Source organism: Typopeltis vanoorti, chromosome 12 (genome assembly GCF_054136105.1).
Source record: "Typopeltis vanoorti isolate ZY-2024b chromosome 12, IOZ_Tvanoo_1.0, whole genome shotgun sequence".
In the NCBI taxonomy this organism is placed as follows: Eukaryota; Metazoa; Arthropoda; class Arachnida; order Uropygi; family Thelyphonidae; genus Typopeltis; species Typopeltis vanoorti.
In genome coordinates, this window is record NC_143560.1 from 24,592,741 (window position 1) to 24,614,220 (window position 21,480).

At 33.6% G+C, this 21,480-nt stretch overlaps 1 protein-coding gene across 1 annotated transcript in view; it reads right to left on the reverse strand.

Annotated features, from left to right (window-relative positions):
• Window positions 1-21,480, reverse strand: part of LOC150100633 (mitochondrial import inner membrane translocase subunit TIM44) — a 209,221-nt gene that overhangs the window by 4,864 nt on the left and 182,877 nt on the right. The window contains exon 14 of the mRNA XM_090401400.1: window positions 19,756-19,897. Within this exon, the coding sequence (XP_090257526.1) occupies window positions 19,778-19,897 (120 nt within the window). The 3' untranslated portion in view covers window positions 19,756-19,777. The remainder of the gene's footprint in view (window positions 1-19,755; window positions 19,898-21,480) is intronic.

The window sequence follows — 21,480 nt, forward strand, 5'->3', positions numbered from 1 at the left end:
TTTAATGGGAAAAAAATCACACATTGGTGCGGGTCCACAAATTTTGCTACCTGCATATTTCGGCGCTTAATGATTGTTAGTAACTTATTCATATAAGTTTCGTTTCAAAGCAGAAATCTAAAAATTGCAGTTTCAAATATTTCACCTGATATTGACTTTTTGTGTAGCAGTACTGAAACACATCTATCACATTAAATTGTTATTAAGCTTCTTTTATGTTTTTAATTCTTTCTTTATTACTGATCGTTTTACGTTTCATGTGCTTGTGCTGCAAATGTACAATAACAATATATCTATCTATATAAAAATATGAGATAATGTGCTGTTGGATCTTGAATGAAAGGATTTCCTTGAAAAATCATTTCTGTTTCAAGATCCAAAAAATTTAGCTAAAACAATAACGAAAATGCTTGTAAATAGGTGAAGATACCAATTTGGTTTAAAGAATTATACTAATATAAATTTTGTAATATTAATTAAAGGTGAAAGATATCATTTATTTGTAAAAAGATTATAATGTAAGAAGTTTCTCCATAAGATATATGTTAGAGCATAATAACGAAGGATCAAAGTCCATTAATGATAACTTCGGCAAATTGCTTACCTGCGAACGGCACGCGCACAGTGTTTTCCGGGAAGACGTGGCACGCGTACGAAGTATTCCAGGAAGATAGGAATGAAAATAGGAGCCGGGCGCAAAAAAAGAAAGTGTCAGGCAGAAAATTTTGGGTGAAAGAGGCCCCCCCCCCTTCTTTTCCCTTGTGTCCACCATGGTGTTTTTATTTATCTATCCTTGTTGACAACTTCATCACATGCCTTCCTAGCTGAATCATTCAATGTTTTCTTCAGAGTTTGCCACAAATACTCAAAGATTTGGTTCCTGTTTTTGTACTTTTTCATTCTTTCTTCAATAATGTTTGTATAGCTGAGTCTACAGTTTACCTGAAAAAGCTGCTCAACTTTAATTCTTTTTTTTACATACCATTCTTTTCAATATGATACTCAGTTTTAACCTACTAAAAACTAAGCAGTGGTCAATTCCAATTAATCTGTATACTCTTGAATACTGAACCAGCATGAAGATATCACTATCAGTAATAACAAAGTCAATGAAGCTTTTCTTATTTCTTCTGTCTTCTCTCCATGTGAACTTGTGCACATCTTTATGTAACATGGTGTTAGTAATGACAAGTCTGTGTCCTGAGCAGAAATCCAGCAGATATTTACCATTATTATTAGCTTTGCCCTTTTCTCCAAATTTTTCCAAAACGTTTCTCTATGCTTGGTGGGATTCACTTCCTATTCTGTTGTTTAGATGTCCAGCAATCACCACTTTCACCATTTTCTTTATGTCAGTTGTCTTCGCTAGTGACTTGTAAAATTCCTGCACTTCTTCCTTAGGACCTTCTGTGGGACCACAGGCATCACCTATTTCTCCATTAGAAGTTAGCTCACATAACTACTTGAAACTATCTTTGAATCAAGAAGTTAATCTTAATGTTTCATGTTGAATGCTATCACCAGTTCTTCCTTTTTTTCCTTGATCATTATTGCCAATATAACATCTTATACTTATTTAATAAGATCTCACCTATTTTTATCTTATTTGTTTCAGTGATGTCAACTTGATACCATTTTAAGGTCCAAGTGATAGTTTTCCAGCTCTTCTGCAAGCTCAATTTCCTTTCCATTAATGCTCCTTATATTGATGATTGCTATCTTCAGTTCTTTTGATAGTGGGTATTTGTTGGTGTTCTTCTGGATGCTGATGTTGAGTCTGTTATATATGAACTCATGTTCACAGAAATTGCAACACCTGCTGTAACCATGTTTTTTGGTAATTAAATTATGCCTATTTGAAATAAGTGTAACAAATAATGAAGGTATTTTTTTAAAATTAATATTTGGCTCTTTTCAGTACAAGATGTGACATAATTAGAAAATGACAACGAACTTGCAAATATTTCAAAATGGAGTGAACAGTAATATTTTCACTGGAAAAACAAATACCTGTACCAAAGTTTAGTTCAACTACACAGTTTTACTAACATTCAAAGCTAAAAATTCAGTTTTTGCTGATTAGTACTTCATAGGTCATCCTCTTACTTTTATTACAACTTGGCATCAGCAGGGCATTGACAAGAATATAGTTCCATATCCTTATAATAACTCTTGGAGCTCCTGAAGTGTTTTTGGCTTCTTCTTGTATGCTTCAGTCTCCATTTGGTACTACAAATTCTCAATGGGGTTGAGACCTGGGCTGTTTCCTGGCCACAGTAGTTGCTGAATTGAGTGTTCATTGCACCACTTATTAACCTGCAACAAAAAGTAAATCTTTCCTAAATATTAAACTCAATTTGTATGGTACATTTTAGGGTTATAATAGCATTACTTACACTTTTTGCCCAATGACAAGAGTAAGAGTTATCCGAAAGATGCAGTTCATTGTTAGAGTAGAATGGTCTCTGATAGTAGGCAGCAATTCTTCTAAAATTTTCTGGTACACTTGTGCATTCACTGAACCTTTTGTCAAATGCAAGTGACTAACACCATCACATGATATTCAACCCCAGACAGTCAGGGTTGAATTTTTCCCCTGATCATCTTCGAACTGTCTGTCTGCTCTCAGAGAGAAACAGGTTAAACTTTTTCTCGTCAGAAAAAAATTACTCTTTTCCACTGATCAGGGATCCATTTGGCATGCTCTTTGCACCAATTTAACTGAGCTCAATTTCTGGTTAACAATGGCTTCTTTTAAGGGCCCCTTGATATCAGTCCCTGTCAAATGAGTCTTCTCATGAGTTACAGAGCTTGCCATAACTCCCATTTTTTCTTACCAGTCCCGTTTCAGTTCTCTGGATGATGCACAGTGATTCTGCAGAGCCACTTTAGAACTCAATCTTGGCATGGTGTAGACCAGGGTTTCTCAAACTGTGTTCCGTGGAAGGTAAATAGGTGTTCCATGAGAAGTTCTGGAATTTGTCATTTTAGTTTTCTAAGCATTTTTCATGAATAAATATTTTATAGTAGAAATATTCCGAGGAGAATAATATTCATGCATATGTCGAAAAGCTCAGACCGAGAACGCCAAATAACATCTGTGTATCGTTAATTTTCACACACTGAAACCTTCCAACATTCGGGAAAGAGAATACCACTGTTTATGACAGGTCATAAAAATTGCTTGCAAGCCCATTACAACAATGTGTGGCATATCCCCTATTCTCAAAACTGAAGGAAATGACATCTGTGTAGCAAATGCCAGTGATCAAGCAGCATATTTTTAAACATGGAAATATTCATGAATTATCGTTAATTTTCACACATCGAAATCTTTTAACAATCAGGAAAGAAAATACCGCGGTTTATGATCGATCATAAAAATTGCCTGCAAGCCGATTACGACAATGGGCGGCGTGTTCTCAAAACTGAATGAAATAACATCTGTGTTGTAAATGTCAGTGACCAATCAGTAAGGAAGTATAAAGAAAATTTTTCCACTGAAATTGAAGATCAAGGTAGTCTGTATTTGGTTCTCAAATCTATTAATACTGAATACTTTCTTCGCAAGTTCGTATTGCAATGTGTAAGTGCTTGTTCTGAAACTGGAGTGCCATGATTTTTTTTAAAAATAATAGGAAAAGATTTAAATTTTAATATGAATAAGAGACAAGGCACTTTGTTTAATTTTGGTATTAAGAAATCTCTTATTGAAGGTGTTTGTGACAGAACAGATAGTGAGTCATCCACTTCAAGCCTACAAAGCGATCTCCAGGATGTACAAAAGGAGGGGAAAACTACCAGTATACAGGAGAAAAAGTCTGCATTCACTCTAAGTACTTATAATAATAATATAAATATATTGTTGATCAGAATGGGATATGTCAATGAAAATCAGCACAAATTAATTTAATGGTGGTTTAATTGATGTTTAATTAATTATTAATAATAAAAATCAGCTTAATTACTAATTAATACATTACAAAATAACCAAGGTGTTCCGTGAAAATTTCAGGATTTGTGAAGTGTTCTGTCGTAGAAAAAGTTTGAGAAACCCTGGCGTAGACAGTGGCTTTCTTCCTGTCCCTTCTTCCTTTCTGCAGATCTGGTTTCCTTCATGACAGTAGCCATACCAGAGTAGATTAACTACAGGACACCCTTTTAGCTATTTCAAGAGAGGAATAGCCTTCTCTATTTAAAGTTTGAATCACACTTTTTCTGCAAGGTTGTGCATTATACAGAAACCTGTGGGAATGACAGATGATGCAATACAATTTTCATTGGTTTATCAAATGATAAACCAATGAAAATGACCATTTAAACTACTAAAAACTATATGTAAAGTATGCAAAGAAAATAATATATTTTGAATGCATTTAGAACCTGGCTGAAAATTCACTCACCACAGGCGAGTTATCAGAGACAAGTGGTAGCAAGGTATTACAGCAAATATATAAAGATAAATAACAATAATAGAGAATAATCTTAGAATCTTAGTCATGAACATTTTGACTAAATTTGTAGAATTTCTCTTTCCTCAGCCAGATATTCTCAATTGAACTATAAACAGATGATGATTTGTAAGTTGGAATTATTTGGTACAAAGAAGCCACCAGTTCATTTAGCGATCATCTAACTCTGTCCATGAAAAATTAGTCATAAATTTAACTAACTGTTGTTTTACCAGTGCTGAATTAATTGTATTTTCAGAAAGTCCAGATTTTGCTATAACACCTCATCATTTTCATCATTTAGATTTTACAGTAGGTGTACAAAAATATTTTTGTATACCTACTGTATATTCTCTGAATATTTCTTTATCTGGATTACAAGCTCTCCAATCTTTACGTCTAAATAATAACATTGTAATGACAAAGTCTGACAAAGGAAATGCAACTGTTCTGATGGATACCACTGACTATAATCAGAAACTTAATGTTTTAATGATGGATAGATCTACTTATAGTATAATGCAAAGTCAGCTAAACATATTGAATAAATTAGTAGATCAAACATATTCCTCAGATGCTAATATACTATTGAAAACTTTACGATTTATCATGCTTGTTCCCCATGTATTTATGACTTTCCTAAAGTACCTGGTTATCCATATGTCCAACAGTGGATTGCATATGATCTCCTGCTTATTATTCGACAAAATATCTTTCAAGACTTCTACTTCACTGGAAAAAAACCACCTCTTATATCAAAAAGAGTCTGAACTGGTGGTATCTTTTGATGTAGTTTCACTTTTTACAACTATACAACTAAAAAACTCTACAACTTTTACAACTAGATTTCTCTGATGACATTGTCAGATTATTGAAGTTTACTATCAATGCTAGTTATTTTATTTGGTATAATAAATAATTTCGGCAGATCAAGGGTATTGCGATGGGTAATCATATATCACCTGCTTTGGCTGATTATTTTATGGAACATTGCGAGGATCGGATTTCTAACACTATTTCTCCTTGACCTTGCATTTGGCTACATTTTGTGGATGACATCTTTGCAATCTGGTCTCACTCTGAAACATAACTACTTGAATTTCTGGATAAAATTAACTCCTTCTATACATTCATCAAGTTATTATTGAATATGAATCTAACAACAGTCTCCCCTTTTCAGATACTTTAATTATCATAACTCTGCTGGGATTGCTTAAAGGTCAAAGCAAAATAACTGGGAGGAGGAGGCCTCCACATTGACTTTCAGGAATGAGGAAAACCAAGTTGAGGATTCTGATCTAATGTCCAATCCTCACCTTCACATCGTGCATCCTGTTAGTAGGTATCTACCAAATATTGAAAGAATGAGGATGAGTTGGCAATTTGTACTCTTAGCTGACCAAATTGTATTCTCAATTGGCTTAAACCACAAATGCATATGATGGTACAACGTGATGAGATTTCATGCTAGTGCCATTACCTAGTTAAAACGAGATCCCCCACTCTTTTCATCAGGGAACTAAGACAAACAGTGAAAAGTCAGCTACTGGAACAAGCTCCAACTCAAAATCAAGAAGAATAAACCCAGCATCAGAAGAAATGAAGATAGGAATCAATATAAAGAGTATTAATGGAAAGGATATTGAACTTGCAGTAGAACTGGAAAAGTATCGCATGTACATAATTGGCATTACTGAGGCAAAGAAGACAAAAACAGGTCAGATCTTACTTAATGATAGGTATAGGATGTTATATTCAGACAATAATGATCAAGAAAAGGAAGGAGTAGCAATAGCATTCAACACCAAACAAGAAAATAAACTTCTTGACTGGAAGACAGTTGTTTCAAGTAGAGTGATGAGGGCACACTTAAAACTTGAGAAATGGACATTCAACCTTATTTGTGCCTATGGTCCTGCAGAAGGTTATTCTAAGGAAGAAGTCAAAGAATTTTTCTCATAATTAGAACAGGTAGCTGACAAAGAAAATGGAAAAAATGGTCCTTGTTGGAGGTCTAAATAGCAGAGTAGGAAATAATCCCACCAGGCATATAGGAACATTTGGAGAAAAAGACAAAGCTAATAATAATAATTGTAAGTATTTGCTGGATTTCTGCTCAGAACACAGACTAGTCATTAATAATACCATATTCCAACATAAAGATGTGCACATGGGGAGAGAAGACACAAGAAATAAGAAAGCCTCATTCATTACATCGTTGTTGATAATGATATCCTCATGCTAATTGTTCAAGATACAAGAGTGTACAGTTGATTTGAAATTGGAAATGACCATTACTTAGTATCAGACAGGATAAAAATGGATATTACATTGAAAAGAACACTACATAAGAAAGTTTAGCAGCTTTTACAAGTAAACTGTAGATTCAATATGTGCATTTCTGTTCCCAGATGGCGATGCTTTCGGCTGTAAGTTTCGTTTCCACCATCACAGTGACTTGCAAGCTGATGAGCGATACCATGATTTTTCAATCACAGTAGGAATTGATACTAGAGAATTTCTGCTACATAATTTAGCATGTGAAAGTTTCTTTCAAGTTGCGGTGGTGGATTATCCATGTTAGTAACATGGAGAAAAAAGACAGAAAATGTATTTCGGTAGAAGAAAAGATGGCAATTCTGCGACATGTAGATTGGCATGCTGGAACACATGTGCATTTAGCAAAAGATCTTGGACTCTCTGTGTCCACTTTGAACACGATAGTAGAAAACAGGTCGAGCACTGAACTCAATGCAAAGCAATCTGGGCTCTGTCAAAAAAAAAAAAAAAAAAAAAAAAAAAAAAAAAAAAAAAAAAAAAAAAGCAAAAACAATCAACAATTACAGATTTTTTTAAATAGATAAATGTAAGTAATTCTAAATTCATTTATTTTCAGTTATTAAATTTTGTAATCGAGTATGTAGACTCACATACTAGCAGTAAGTCATCTTTTAGCCTTGTTTTAAATGTTATTTTTTTTTTACATTTCCTGCTATTTACACTTTTTTCTATCAGTCCCCTGAAAATGTAAAAAAGGGGTTTATTGTAGTTGAGAAATTATTGGCATATGACAAGGATCTGTACTTTAGTTTTGTAGATCTGAAAAAGGCACATGATAAGGTGCCCAATTAAAAGCTTTTCAAAACACTACAATTATATGGGATAAATGGAACATTATACAGAGCAATACATAGTATATATTAAATTATAAGTCATCAGTACTGACCGAAGGAAATATAGGAAGATGGTATGGTGTAAAATCAGGGGGTAAGACAAGGACGCATGTTAATTATCTCCACTTTTATTCATCATCATCACATTATGAAAGAAAGTGGCATTGGGCGTGATATTAGAATTGGAGGTATCAAACTTTGCTCTTTGCTTTATGCATGATGATGTAGTAAACACATGTAGTGCAAGTGTTCAGAATTCTCTAACTAAATTGAATAACAGCTGTAACAAATTTGGCATGAAAATCAGCAAGAAAAAGACCAAAACTATGAAAATGGGCAGGAACATAAACTTCAGCTGCATTCTGAATGGAGATCCTATAGAACTAGTGAAATATTTTAGCTATTTAAGCACAGTTAGCGAAGATGGCAAGTTAAATATGGAATTAGACAACAGAATATGCAAAGATGCCCAGCTGAATAAATTCATATGGAATTTATTGACAATATTGGAATTAACATTCCAATATTGGAATGTTAATAGGATTGTGGATAGGATTAGATTGTAGATTAATAATAATAATGTAAACTTAATCATGTAGTGCTGTCAGAGTAGCCTGACCCCCCCCTCCCCATCATTCAAAAAAAAAAAGGTATTACCAAAGCCTTGTGCACTGAGGAAGGTAGTACAATTTGTTCTTCTGAGTTCTCTTCTATTAGAATTAAAATAAAATTTACTTATTACTTAATGGATACAGTGAAAACTTGATACAGAAAATGTATAATTATCATTCCTCTTCCAAATTGAAATCTGATATTAAGAGGATCAGCATACCCTACCTTGAAACAGCTAAACAAAAGCAAGGACCCTTCACAGATATAATTTGTATACCACCTTCAAACCAACCTGGAAGTTATCTTTCTTATCATCTAACAAAGATACATTATCACCTCTATCCATCTTTGCTACTGTGGACAGACTAGCCATTCTACTACTATTAAAATTCAAGATTATATATGCGATTTTTGGAATCCGAGGCCCTGTTACGGCACTGACACTAGAATTCACTGGAACCATACCAAGATGCCACAGTACAGTAGGTTCAAATCTGATCGTCTATTTTTTGAATCATTTTGAAACCCTACACCACGATCCTAATCTTAATCAGCCAGGCTATCTCTAAGTTTTGGGAAGTGATTGCTGTTGTTTATAATTTTCAAAATTAATTAAACATCAATACCCACGTCTCTGAACTCTAATACTTTCTTCCTATAGCACAGCTGCAACCGAGACACATGATATTCAGATATTTAAATTTAAATATTACCAGTTCTTCTGACTTCTACCTGAATGAAGCATATGACATATTGAGAGAAACATAGGAGTAAGAAATTCTATTCAGTTTCTCTTACATGTGTAGTCGTTATTTAAAACATACTATTACACTAATAACCTTCTTTCACTAATCTTAAGTCACCCATCCAGTCCTGCCAATGGCAGTACTCCTCATTTCTCTTTATTCGAAAAACCTTCTACTGCTTAAATTATCCACACTTCAAGATCTTCCATAAGATTCTCCACTGTGGTAATAACCATCTGATGAACTTTCATGTTTCCAAAGCATAGTCCTATTTCTTATAAGATCCCACTTCATTTCTTCTTATTGTTGATAATATTCAGATCTTCATTCAAGAAATCAGCTTTCTCTTCTTGGATTGACATCTTGAACCTTTCCTAGCACCAACACATCTCATCCAAAGTCTCAAAAAACTGAGTGTCCTCTTCCAATCACACTCCCAAATATATCCTAAATTTGTCTAACCTTGGAATACTGTTTCTGCATTTGAGATGGTGCAATAAGGGACTCCCTGGCTGACATTATGCAGAAGAGGACAGTCTGCTTAACAGACGACTCCCTCTCCTACAGATCCATTCAATCATATTGTCAAGATAAATTGTTTCTGCCTTATGACTTTTCCACAAGTGTTTACATGGGTGCTGCTTCCTCAAACTAGCCACTATAATTCCTCGACTTTTCTACATAAACTTCAGTAGCCACTAATCAACATACATGCAGAGTTTTGCTTCAGACTGTTTTTATCCCAATACTAAGAGCTCTAGCTGTTCAAGAAAGCTATCAGAAAATGAAGTCCACTTTTCTCCTTAACCACTTATTCACAAATGCAATAGTATATTACAGGTTTAGCAACCGCTCATTGAAATTAATACATAGAACATCATTTTGATGTATCTATCATAATATGAAATGCAAAGGAGGAGGTATGATAATAAGAATCGTGTTTACATTTCAGTGAGGAAAAGTTCAATAAGTTGACTGCTAATGTTCTGGCCAATGGGAAGACCAGAAATCTGTTCATAAATGTTGTCACTATATTTAAATTAGCTGAAATTACTGAAATTATAATCTTGATTTAAAAAAATAAAAAAAAAGAAACACACACACACACACACACACACACACACACACACACACACACACACACACACACACACACACACACACACACACACACACACACACTAGGGGGCGCCCAAACCCCCGAGTTTCAGGTTGGTAGGCCAGTTCTTTATGAACCTCACTTTAATTATTCAAAATCATGAAATGAAAATAAAATACCATATAATCAGTCATGATTTGCGCATCATGCTAATTTCAGTAATGAATGCTAACACGTACTGTTCTAATGGTCGACAATGAGTTTGATTGTTGTAATCTTGAAGGCAACACATTGTTGGACGTTTCAAAACAATGAAGACGTGGCATAAAAAAGTTTCAAATTTCAGCTTATCTTTTTATATATATATATATATCAAGGAAAGGGATAATTTGGTATGGTCTGAGAGTCTGTGTTTATATAAGCAGTATGTTAACACTGTACAGAATTTTGTGCACACTGGTGTTGGTATACAAAAAAGATGCATCAAAAGAAGAGAGAATACAGCCAAGTGGTATGACAATTTGTTGCCTTCATCACTGGCATCACTGACAATATCTTGAATTTTATTGTGATAACTGGTTTTGTCAATTATAATAGAAATATCACCTTTATTTGCTTTATTGATAATAACATTAAGGTTATTTTAAAATTTTTATGGTTTGAAAAAGGTGAGAGGGTAGATTTGGTTTTGAAATTATTCTGCTTTTTATAATACTTTTTATCTTTTTTAAACAAATATCTTTGTTGGACATCATTTTGTTGAGGCCATTTTCAAGTCTAGTTTATGCTTCTATTATATATTCTTTCCTGGGTAAGCGGGTAAGCACTGGGGGAGATAGCAAAAAAAAAAAAAAAAAGATGTAGTTGGAAAGATTTATAACTGAACTATAAGTGCCATGTTTATTCATTTTGGGCACAATGGACAATGGACGTGAAAGTGGGGGAGAGGGGACATATGCCTTGGTTTTGATAAATTTGTTAGTTAATTTTTTATATATATATATATATATATATATTTTTTTTTTTTTGTCATCCCCTTCTAAAAATATACAACCAGCCATGTCTTTTAAATTACTCTTTAAATTCAGTATAAATTAAAAATTTTATATTAATCATTTAACTCAGCCTCTGACTGGAGATATAGAGTAGCTCCATCACCTATTTTTCTGCTATTATCTGATATCAAGGCGACATGAAACTTCAGAAAATCCCTATAGTTATGTTATTCAGAATATGTCTTAATAAACAACAAATATATTTTTTATGATTAATTTCATGATAATCACAAGTGATTAAATTATTTTAATGTGACTGGCCTAGAACATAAAACTGCTAGAACACAAGTTCAAATGAAGCCAAGTAATACTTTTGATATAGAAAATTAGAGAATAAGTGAAATTCAACTCACTGTGAGAGCTCTCTCCTTCTATTACTTAACTACATTCATTTTTACTTCCAAAAGAAATTACCACAATGCTAGCCATAAATAGAAACAAGAATGTGAAGTATCCACTGAAATAACATGGATATGATGAAATAAGCATTTGATATTCTTGCATTTGATAGTCTTGAGCAGGATAAAATTGAATTTCATATTGAAAAAGAATAACACGTAAGAAAGTTTTAAAATGAATAAAAGTTGAGCAGCTCGCAGATGTGAACTGTAGACTAAAATACACAAAGATTATTGAAGAAAAAATGAAAGAGTTTGAGAACAGGAATCAAACCTTGGAGATTCAGTGGCAAACTCTGAAGAAAACATTGATTGATTCTGCCAGAGAGGCATGTGGTGAGGTTGTCTGCAAGGATAAAAAAATCAGAACTCCCTGGTGGACACAGGAAGTTAGAGAGGCAGTCAAGGAAAAGAAGAAAGCATATCAAAAGTTCCTGTCAAATAAGTCAGCTTGTGTTCTTAGAGAATACAGAGACAAATGCAAGAATGCTAAACACTGTGTAAAACTAGTTAAACAAAACTCGTGGGAGGACTTTGGCAAGAATATAGAAAATAAATATCAAGAAGGTGGCAAAATATTCTGGAGGTTGTTGAAGAAGCTTAGGAATGGAGGAAAGAGTGCTGTAAAAGGAGTTAGAGATGATAAATGTGACATGAAAACGGGAGAAAAAAATATCCTTGAAGTATGGAGTAATTACATTGAAAAGCTGCTAAATGAAACAAGCAGTGATGACAGTACAGTGGTAAAAAACAATGACCAGGCATGCAGTCAGGAATACATATCCATACTTGAAGTAGAAAAAGCCATCAAAGACTTGAAATGTGGAAAGGCAGCAGGAGTAGATGATATTCGACCAGAAATGCTGAAGTATGGTGGTATAAGAGTCTTACAGTGGCTGCACTGCATAATTCAGAAAGCCTGGACACAGGGACAAATTCCCGATGATTTGAGTAGAGCTCTCATAGTACCCATATATAAAAAGGGAAATAAAACTGAATGTGGGAATTACAGAGGTGTTTCCCTACTGAGTGTTCCTGGCAAGATCTATGCAAGAATACTTAAGAAACGGTTGAGAAGAATTGTGGAAGAAAAGCTTGGTGAAGAACAAGCTGGATTCAGGCCAAATAGAGGCTGTCAGGATCAGATCTTCACTTTACGACAAATAGTCGAGAAAGCATGGGAATATAACAGAGATCTGTATTTAAGTTTTGTTGATTTGGAAAAGGCATATGACAAGGTGCCAAGAGAGAAGTTATTCAATACGCTACAGTTATATGGTGTCAATGGGGCATTATATCACGGAATACTTAGTCTTTATTTGAGTTGTAAGTCAGCAGGTAGAATTAAAGGAAGTGCAGGAAGATGGTTTAATGTTAAATCTGCTGTGAGATAAGGATGTACATTATCCCCTCTGTTATTCATTATCTATGTGAATCACATTATGAAGGAAAGTGGTATTAAACATGATATCAGAATTGGAGATGTTAATGTCAGCTCTTTACTTTATGTGGATGATGTTATACTTCTAAATAAATCCGCTACAAGTCTGCAAGATTCTCTGACTAAATTGAATAGCTGTTGTAATAGATATGGTATGAAGGTCAGCAATAACAAGACAAAGGCAATGAAAATAGACAGAAGCACTGAAAGTATCAACTGTGTTGTGAATGGAGAACCTGTGGAACAAGTAAAACATTTCAGCTACTTAGGCACGATTTTTACTGAAGATGGTAAATTAAATATAGAAATAGACAACAGAATCAACAAAGCTGGTATGGTAGGAAGTCAATTGAATAAATTCTTATGGAATAAGAGAGAAATTAGTCGGAACACTAAATTAGCTGTATACAACACGGTGTTCAAACCAGTTTTAACTTATGGATCTGAGAGCTGGGTCAGAAGTAAAACACTTGACCAAAGACTAGAGACCGCAAATATGAGAGCCCTGAGAAAGATTATAGGCATGAACAGATGGCATCAATGGCAATATCATATTAAAAATGAGGATATTAGGAAAGAACTTGACATTGTCAACATCCAGGAATGCGTTAGCAGAGCTAATCTCAGGTAGTATGGTCACTTAAACAGAATGGGCGAAGAAAGATTAGCAAAACAAGTGTTCTCTGCCAGGTTGGCAGCAAAACGACCCAGAGGAAGACCAAGATATAGGTGGATTGATACTGTACAAAGTGCCTTTGACAATAGAAATATAAGATCTGATAATGTTGCAGTCTTGACGAGTAATAGACTGATTTGGAGGAAAATTGTAGATAGGAAGTTAGTAATGATGTAATTTTTTTCATGTAGTACTATCATATCCTGTACACCCCTTGAAGGTGCATGGCAGGAATTTGATGATGATGAGCATTTGATATTTTGCTTTCATTTAGATAATTAGGTGGTTAAACAAGTTTATGATTTTTTTTTTCATCCATTACAAAAAAAAATGTTATAAGTTAGAATTTTGATTTGCTTTATGCAGTGAAACTTTCCACTCAAAACGATGGTCCAAGAAAGTCATCATCATCAAATTCCTAATACGTATACTAATTGCACTAACACTTTTATCTACTTTTGTGAAAAAGTTTTGTTTTTTTCCAAAGTACACAATGTTTGGTTGAGATAGCATGTTCAGCTAGACTAGACTGTCATATCTAGATTCCTGAGAATGATAGCTCTGTGGAAGAAATTTCTCAGATTCCACTTCTGCATATTAAGGAATTTCTGAATGCATTACTAGAGTCAGAAGGATTGTCAAAATTGTGATGTCTTTTCATCCTGTTATAAAGATTTCTACCTCTCTTTCCTCACCTAAAGACATGCTTCCTCCACTCAGCTTTCCAGATATCTACTAGACCCGTAGCTCCTGTGGATTGTCTTACTTAGGAGAGGAACACAAATATCATATCCATACCATGAATCTGATTAGTATGGTCCAGCTGACCATTTTATCTCAGCCAAGCACAGGATACTCTGGAAGAAAACAACACTTTCAAAAACACAAACATAGATTCCTTTTAGAACAGTTTACAAAAAGAGCTGTGAGGCCTTTTTACATCACCTTAATTTAAACAGGCAGGATAATCTCTGGTTATCTGCTTTTTGGGAAATATTATTGTAAATAAATATATTCCTAATCATTGTCTTGTTATATTTGTGTGCATGTGTGTGATGCAACGGATTTACTTGGCTACACGACATAATTGAAGAAACTTAAATGATTAAAAGCTGGGGGATAACAAAATAGAAAAAAGTATTTATTATTTGAATGCACAACTAGTTTTGTTTTCTTAGAAGACTTTCATGTGCATAACATGAAAAGAGAAAATGCAAAATATAAATTACAAGAGAACAATTTTCTTCATTTTCTTTCTCCTCCTTTGGATGTTGACTTAATTGTTCAGCTAATTCTTTTAAGTCTTCATTGGAAAGCAGTTTATCATGGCTCTCTAAGACTTCTGTCACATCTTCAGCTGTAATATCACCCAATCCCACCTCTCACACAAGCTTGGTAATGTCTTCAATATCATTCCCCTCTTGCTCAAAATCCTCGAAGTCATGAATAAATCCTGGAAGAAGTTTTCGCCATGCTCCTTTTAAACACTTTGCTGAGACTTTGTTCCAAGCTGCCTTGATGTTGCTAATGCCCTTCAAAATATCGAATGACCACCAATACTCTTTAGTAGTTTTTGCTGAAGTGTCCAAGACTCTTACCATTTCCATAAATGTTATACGAAGGTAATCGGCTTTGAAGATTGATATAATCCTCTGATCCATCAGTTGCAAAAGCGATGTTGTGTTTAGGGGCATGTAAACAACCTTGACATCCAATGGTGTTCTTACTTCAGCAAGATTTTGAGGATGTTCAGGGGCATTATCCAAGAGAAGTAAGTGTCATAGTGTCAAATTATGTGGTGAGGCGGCAAGTGCAAATGTTGTGTGCAAATGCAAGTGCAATGCCTTGGCTGACAAATTATTTTCTTTACAGAAACGAAGCATGGTAGGACAAAAATAATTTGTGTACCAATCTATAAAAACGTCTTGTGTAACCCAAGCTTTCTTGTTCCATTTCCAATAGACTGGCAGCATGGCTTTTAGACCCTTGAAGGCACCTGTGAATGGTACACCAACATTGGTTTAAGCTTCAAAGTTCCGGAGACATTTGCACCCAACAAAAGCATAAGTCTATCTTTTGCAGCTTTAAAACCTGGAGCAGAACGTTCTTCACAGGAAATTAAGGTGCGTGATGGCAATTTTTTTCTAGTAGAGCCCAGTCTCATCAACATTAAAAATGAGAGCAGGAGGATAACTTCCTTGTTCTACATAGTCTTGAAATTCTTTAGGAAAATCAGCAACTGCCGCAACATTTGCACTTGCCGCCTCACCACATAATTTGACACTATGACACTTACTTCGAGACTTAAATCTCATGAACCAACCCTTGCTTCCTAAAAATGTTTCTTTGCCTCCATCTGTCTTTTTAAGATCCTCAAAAATTGTTTTGGTTTTCTCAGTTATAACAGCCTGCATCAGAGGAATGTTTTTCTGATTCAAGTCATCCACCCATAATGATGATAATTTTTCATTAAGTCTACCCCAGCTATAACTTACATGTTTTGCATTTAGTACTGCCATAGATTGTTGTGCAGACTATTTTATTCTATCTGCATTTTTCATAATTGTAGTAACAGTCAATGGAGGTAAGTTCATACTTCTACAGACATTAGCAAGTGTCTGCCCATCTCCCATTTTTCGAATCATCTCCATCTTCTTTTCAAGTGTGATTGATTTCTGCACCTTCTTAACACCAAGTTCTGCTAACTTTTCTGCACTTCTTTTATCAGACATGGTATGTAATTACATTCTTTCTCAATTTAAATACGTATTTATGTAAAAAAAATTAAATAGAACACTTAAGTAGATTCAACAATAAAACTAAGTTTGATACATAGTAGCTCGGTAAACACTCAAATACTAGAGTGCCTGCTAGCATCGTTTCTCAGTCAGACAACACTACAGTAAAAAAGCATGCGCAGGCATCTGCCGTTATTGTGAATCGCTGTAAACCAAGGGCTGCCTGTACTTTTATTTCTTCAGTATACCAAGAAACTTGTTTTTTATTTTCCAGTTTGTTTCTGTCCCAGTGCTTCATATGATGCTTGTTTAATGTTCATTTTGAATTTTTCCCAATGAGAATCTATAACTTCTTCATTACTGATAGCATTTTTTTTTTCTGAAATTGTTTTTTTTTTAGTCTATTTTGCTGAAATATTCTCATACTGTCTTCTTGTAATAATTCAACTTTAAATTTATTTCCTTGTATTTCTTTATTTTTTACTTTATTTATATTTTGTTGGAATCTAAATATTTTATTGTTCTATTTGTTATTATATAATCTATGGCAGGTATGCCTTTTTGTTGACTTGTGATTAAAAAATGTATTATTTATTCTAAATTTGTTATCTGTACAAAACTAAAGCAATCTTATTCATTTCATTTGAGTTATTTTACTGAATCATTGACATATGCCTGGTATTACACTATTTCCTTGCATTTAAGTCTCTTGCAAATATTATTAATTCAGTTGATGATATATATATATATATATATATATATATATATATATATATATATATATATATATATATCATTACAGCTTTCTGTAGTGTTTCATACTTACTGTTTTCATACTTCTCCATTCTTTATACTTCTGTTTTTGGTTTTTTCCTTTTTCAGGACTACAGACACTGATTATATTTAGTTTTATTCTGCAATTTTATTTTTATTCTTAGTATCCTATCGGATACTGCATGTATTCCCATTCTTTTATTTCATTTTGAAAACCCACATTATTATTCCTACACCTGCTTTAGCTCTCTCTTATTTCTCTACTCCATTAAAAATATGTGATAATTATTTAATTTATGCATTCCTTTCCCTCTCTTTTTTGTTTCTGATATGCGAGCTATTTTTATATTTTCCTTATCCAATTCTTTAATTAATTCTTCATCATCATCATCATCATCATCATCAAATTCCTGCCATGTACCCTCAAGGGGTGTACAGGATATGACAGTACTACATGAAAAAATTACATCATTACTAACTTCCTATCTACAATTTTCCTACAAATCAGTCTGTTACTTATCAAGACTCCAACATTATCAGATCTTATATTTCTATCGTCTAAGGCACTTTGTACCGTATCAATCCACCTATATCTTGGTCTTCCTCTGGGTCGTTTTCCTGCCAACCTGGCAGAGAACACTTGTTTTGCTAATCTTTCCTCTCCCATTCTATTTAAGTGACCATACCATCTGAGATTAGCTCTGCTAATGCATTCCTGGATGCTGACAATGTCAAGTTCTTTCCTAATATCCTCATTTTTAATATGATATTACCATTGATGCCATCTGTTCACGCCTCTAATCTTTCTCAGGACTCTCATATCTGCGGTCTCTAGTCTTTGGTCAAGTGTTTTACTTCTGACCCAGCTCTCAGATCCATAAGTTAAAATTGGTTTGAACACAGTCTTGTATACAGCTAATTTAGTGTTCCGACTAATTTCTTTCTTATTCCATATGAATTTATTCAATTGACTTCCCACCATACCAGCTTTGCTGATTCTGTTGTCTATTTCTATATTTAGTTTACCATCGTCAGTAAAAATTGTGCCTAAGTAGCTGAAATGTTTTACTTGTTCCACAGGTTCTCCATTCACAACACAGTTGACATTTTCAATGATTCTGCCTATTTTCATTGTCTTTGTCTTTTTATTGCTGACCTTCATACCATATCTATTACAACAGCTATTCAATTTAGTCAGAGAATCTTGCAGACTTGTAGCGGATTTATTTAGAAGTATAACATCATCCGCATAAAGCAAAGAGCTGACATTAACATCTCCAATTTTGATATCAGGTTTAATACCACATTCCTTCATAATGTGATCCATATAGATAATGAATAACAGAGGGGATAATGTACATCCTTGTCTCACACCAGATTTAACATTAAACCATCTTCCTGTACTTCCTTCAATTCTAACTGCTGACTCACAACTCAAATAAAGACTAAGTATTGCTTGATATAATGCCCCATTGACACCATATAACTGCAGCGTATTGAATAGCTTCTCTCTTGGCACCTTGTCATATGCCTTTTCCAAATCGACAAAACTTAAATACAGATCTTTGTTATATTCCCATGCTTTCTCGACTATTTGTCTTAAAGTGAAGATCTGATCCTGACAGCCTCTATTTGGCCTGAATCCAGCTTGTTCTTCACCAAGCTTTTCTTCCACAATTCTTCTCAACCGTTTCTCAAGTATACTTGCATAGATCTTGCCAGGAACACTCAGTAGGGAAATACCTCTGTAATTCTCACATTCAGTTTTATTTCCCTTTTTATATAAAACTGAATGTGAGAATTACAGAGGTATTTCCCTTGTTTTTGATTTATGGAATGAATGTTCCAACTTCCTGATCATTAATGTGTTCATTTTCAGTACCTTTGGTCCCATTGTTCTCTCTCAATCAGATCTGTTTGCATCTTATGTTGTTTCTATGAGCATTTAATTTTTACAGCATACAAGCAGGTTGTTAGCCCTACTTGTTGTTGGCTGGACCAAAGCAGAGGGAATGGTGATGTAGCCTCCAGAAGGGCCACCCTAGGTATGAAAGCAGCATACATTACCCACATTGACTGTTCATTCTCTCACCACATTGAGGTAGCAGGTAGGATTGAGGGAGTGAAAATTATACATCTATTAAAATTATTAATTTAAGTTTAGTTTCTGTATTTAATTTCTACAAATAATGTTAGTATTATTATCACAGAAGCTGTTTTCAGTTAGCCCCCTTTCAACACATGAAGACATGGCACTGAAAATATGACATATATATAACTGTGTTTTAAGTTGAAAATTATTTTAAAGTTAATAAGTTTGACCTATATACTATTAACCTGGTAAGTTAATGTCCTATATATGCTTAACAATGAGTTCTCCAAAGTTTAAAAATTTAACAGCCTCAGGTTCTAGAGAACTGGCCCAAGTTTACCATTGACTTTATGATATTTATAGCAAACTACTTAATTCATAAAAACAAACTCTCAACAAAAACAATGATAACAATCTCTCATAGATAGCTTATTTGACAAGTAAAAATGAACAAAAATGAGCATGATTAAGTACTATCTTATACCAACACACTGACTTACGTATCTATCTACTTTAGCAATGTCACAACCACTGCTGAGAACTATTAGCAGAGAAATCCATTAGCTTCCATGCTGCCAAGGGATCTATTTCTGATTGATCTCTACATAGTACCCACACATAGTGCACTCTCATGATTTTATCCTGAAAATAGATTCAAGTTTTTGAGAGAGTGAGACTAATAAGTATTAATAATAAATAAAATAATAATAATAAATAAATAAAGAGACTAATAAGTATTAAAGATATAAATGATAATATTCTTGTAGTTATCTCTGTCAAGAAATAATATAAATCACCAAACAAGATGGTTCTTCAACTGGAGATGATAATGTAACATTAGTTAATACAGGAAATTTGCTTATATGATCAGAATTGTATACTAATAAAAGCCTGTCTGGAAGAAATTGAATCACCTTCGCTAGTTCATCATATTAACCATGTTATAAATTTCACTGAAGATTACTCTATATCAGAAGCTACCAATATGTTACTTTATACTGACACATCAGAATTAGCAGATCAACAGATTTTAATATGTAATGGAGCAGAAGACCACACAGGGAACTCAAGAGAGAATGAAAACATCTTAACCACGTGGATAGGCTTATGCATTCGTCACACATTTTGAATTGGATTTAAACGATATTGATGCAAACACAGATCGATAAGAAAATAACTATCTATTAACTTAAAAGCTAATATTCCGCTGGTATTATATACAGCATCTCCAGAGCACACAAACAAAGTTTGTTACAAATGCGAGACAACTACAATCCGGTGTAACAGTGGGGTTAGTATAAGTAATTGCAGCGTGCCACACAAGACTGAAGTCCTAATACGGCGCCATCTAAGTTATATATATAAAAAACATAAAAAAATTTTTAAAAAAATAAAAAAACAAACAGTAGTCCAAAGAAATTATGGACTTTACAACCATGTTATAAATAACTTTTAATTTTCCAATGTTTCGATCTTCATATTAAGATCACCATCTGGAGCATATACAAATATACAGGACAAGCTGAGTTACATTACATACAGTAAGCTAGAGAAACAATGATTGATCACAGATTATTCTACTGGCACGACCAGTAGTAGGGAAAAAAAATTACAAATTAATTATTTAGAAACTATATCAAGCTAAATTCTATTTATAATAACATGAGCAAACATTCTTTCTTATAGATAGCTTTCTTTTAGTAACAATGATGTCCTTTTTTTTGTAATATTTTTTGTAAATAATGTTTTGGTAAAGTCCATAATTTCTAAAATGAATGCTGATCACCGTGCAACTCTAAAAGAAACATCTTAAGTAGATTAAAACCTAATGCATCATACAATAAAGGATTCACTAAAAGATGGATACTGATAAAAAAAAAAGTAATAAAATTAAATTGTTGATTCAATTAAGACAGTTCTTTAGATTATTTAAGGATTTAAGAAAAATAATTTCAGATATTGATGTTAGATTTGTCTTCTTGAGAAATGGTAGCAATGACATAATTTACACTGACAAAATCTATCTAAACATATAAAGTTAGATTCAGAACAAGTTTACAAATAGCATCTCAAGTAATACAAAGTGGTTTACTTCAACAATCCTTCAACAGATACTGAAATAAACTGGTGTTCTGCAAAACTTGTTAAAAACAACATTGCAAATGGATCGGGGGAAACAATAACTGTAAATACAGCAACATGCAAAATTAGAAGCATTGTTATTG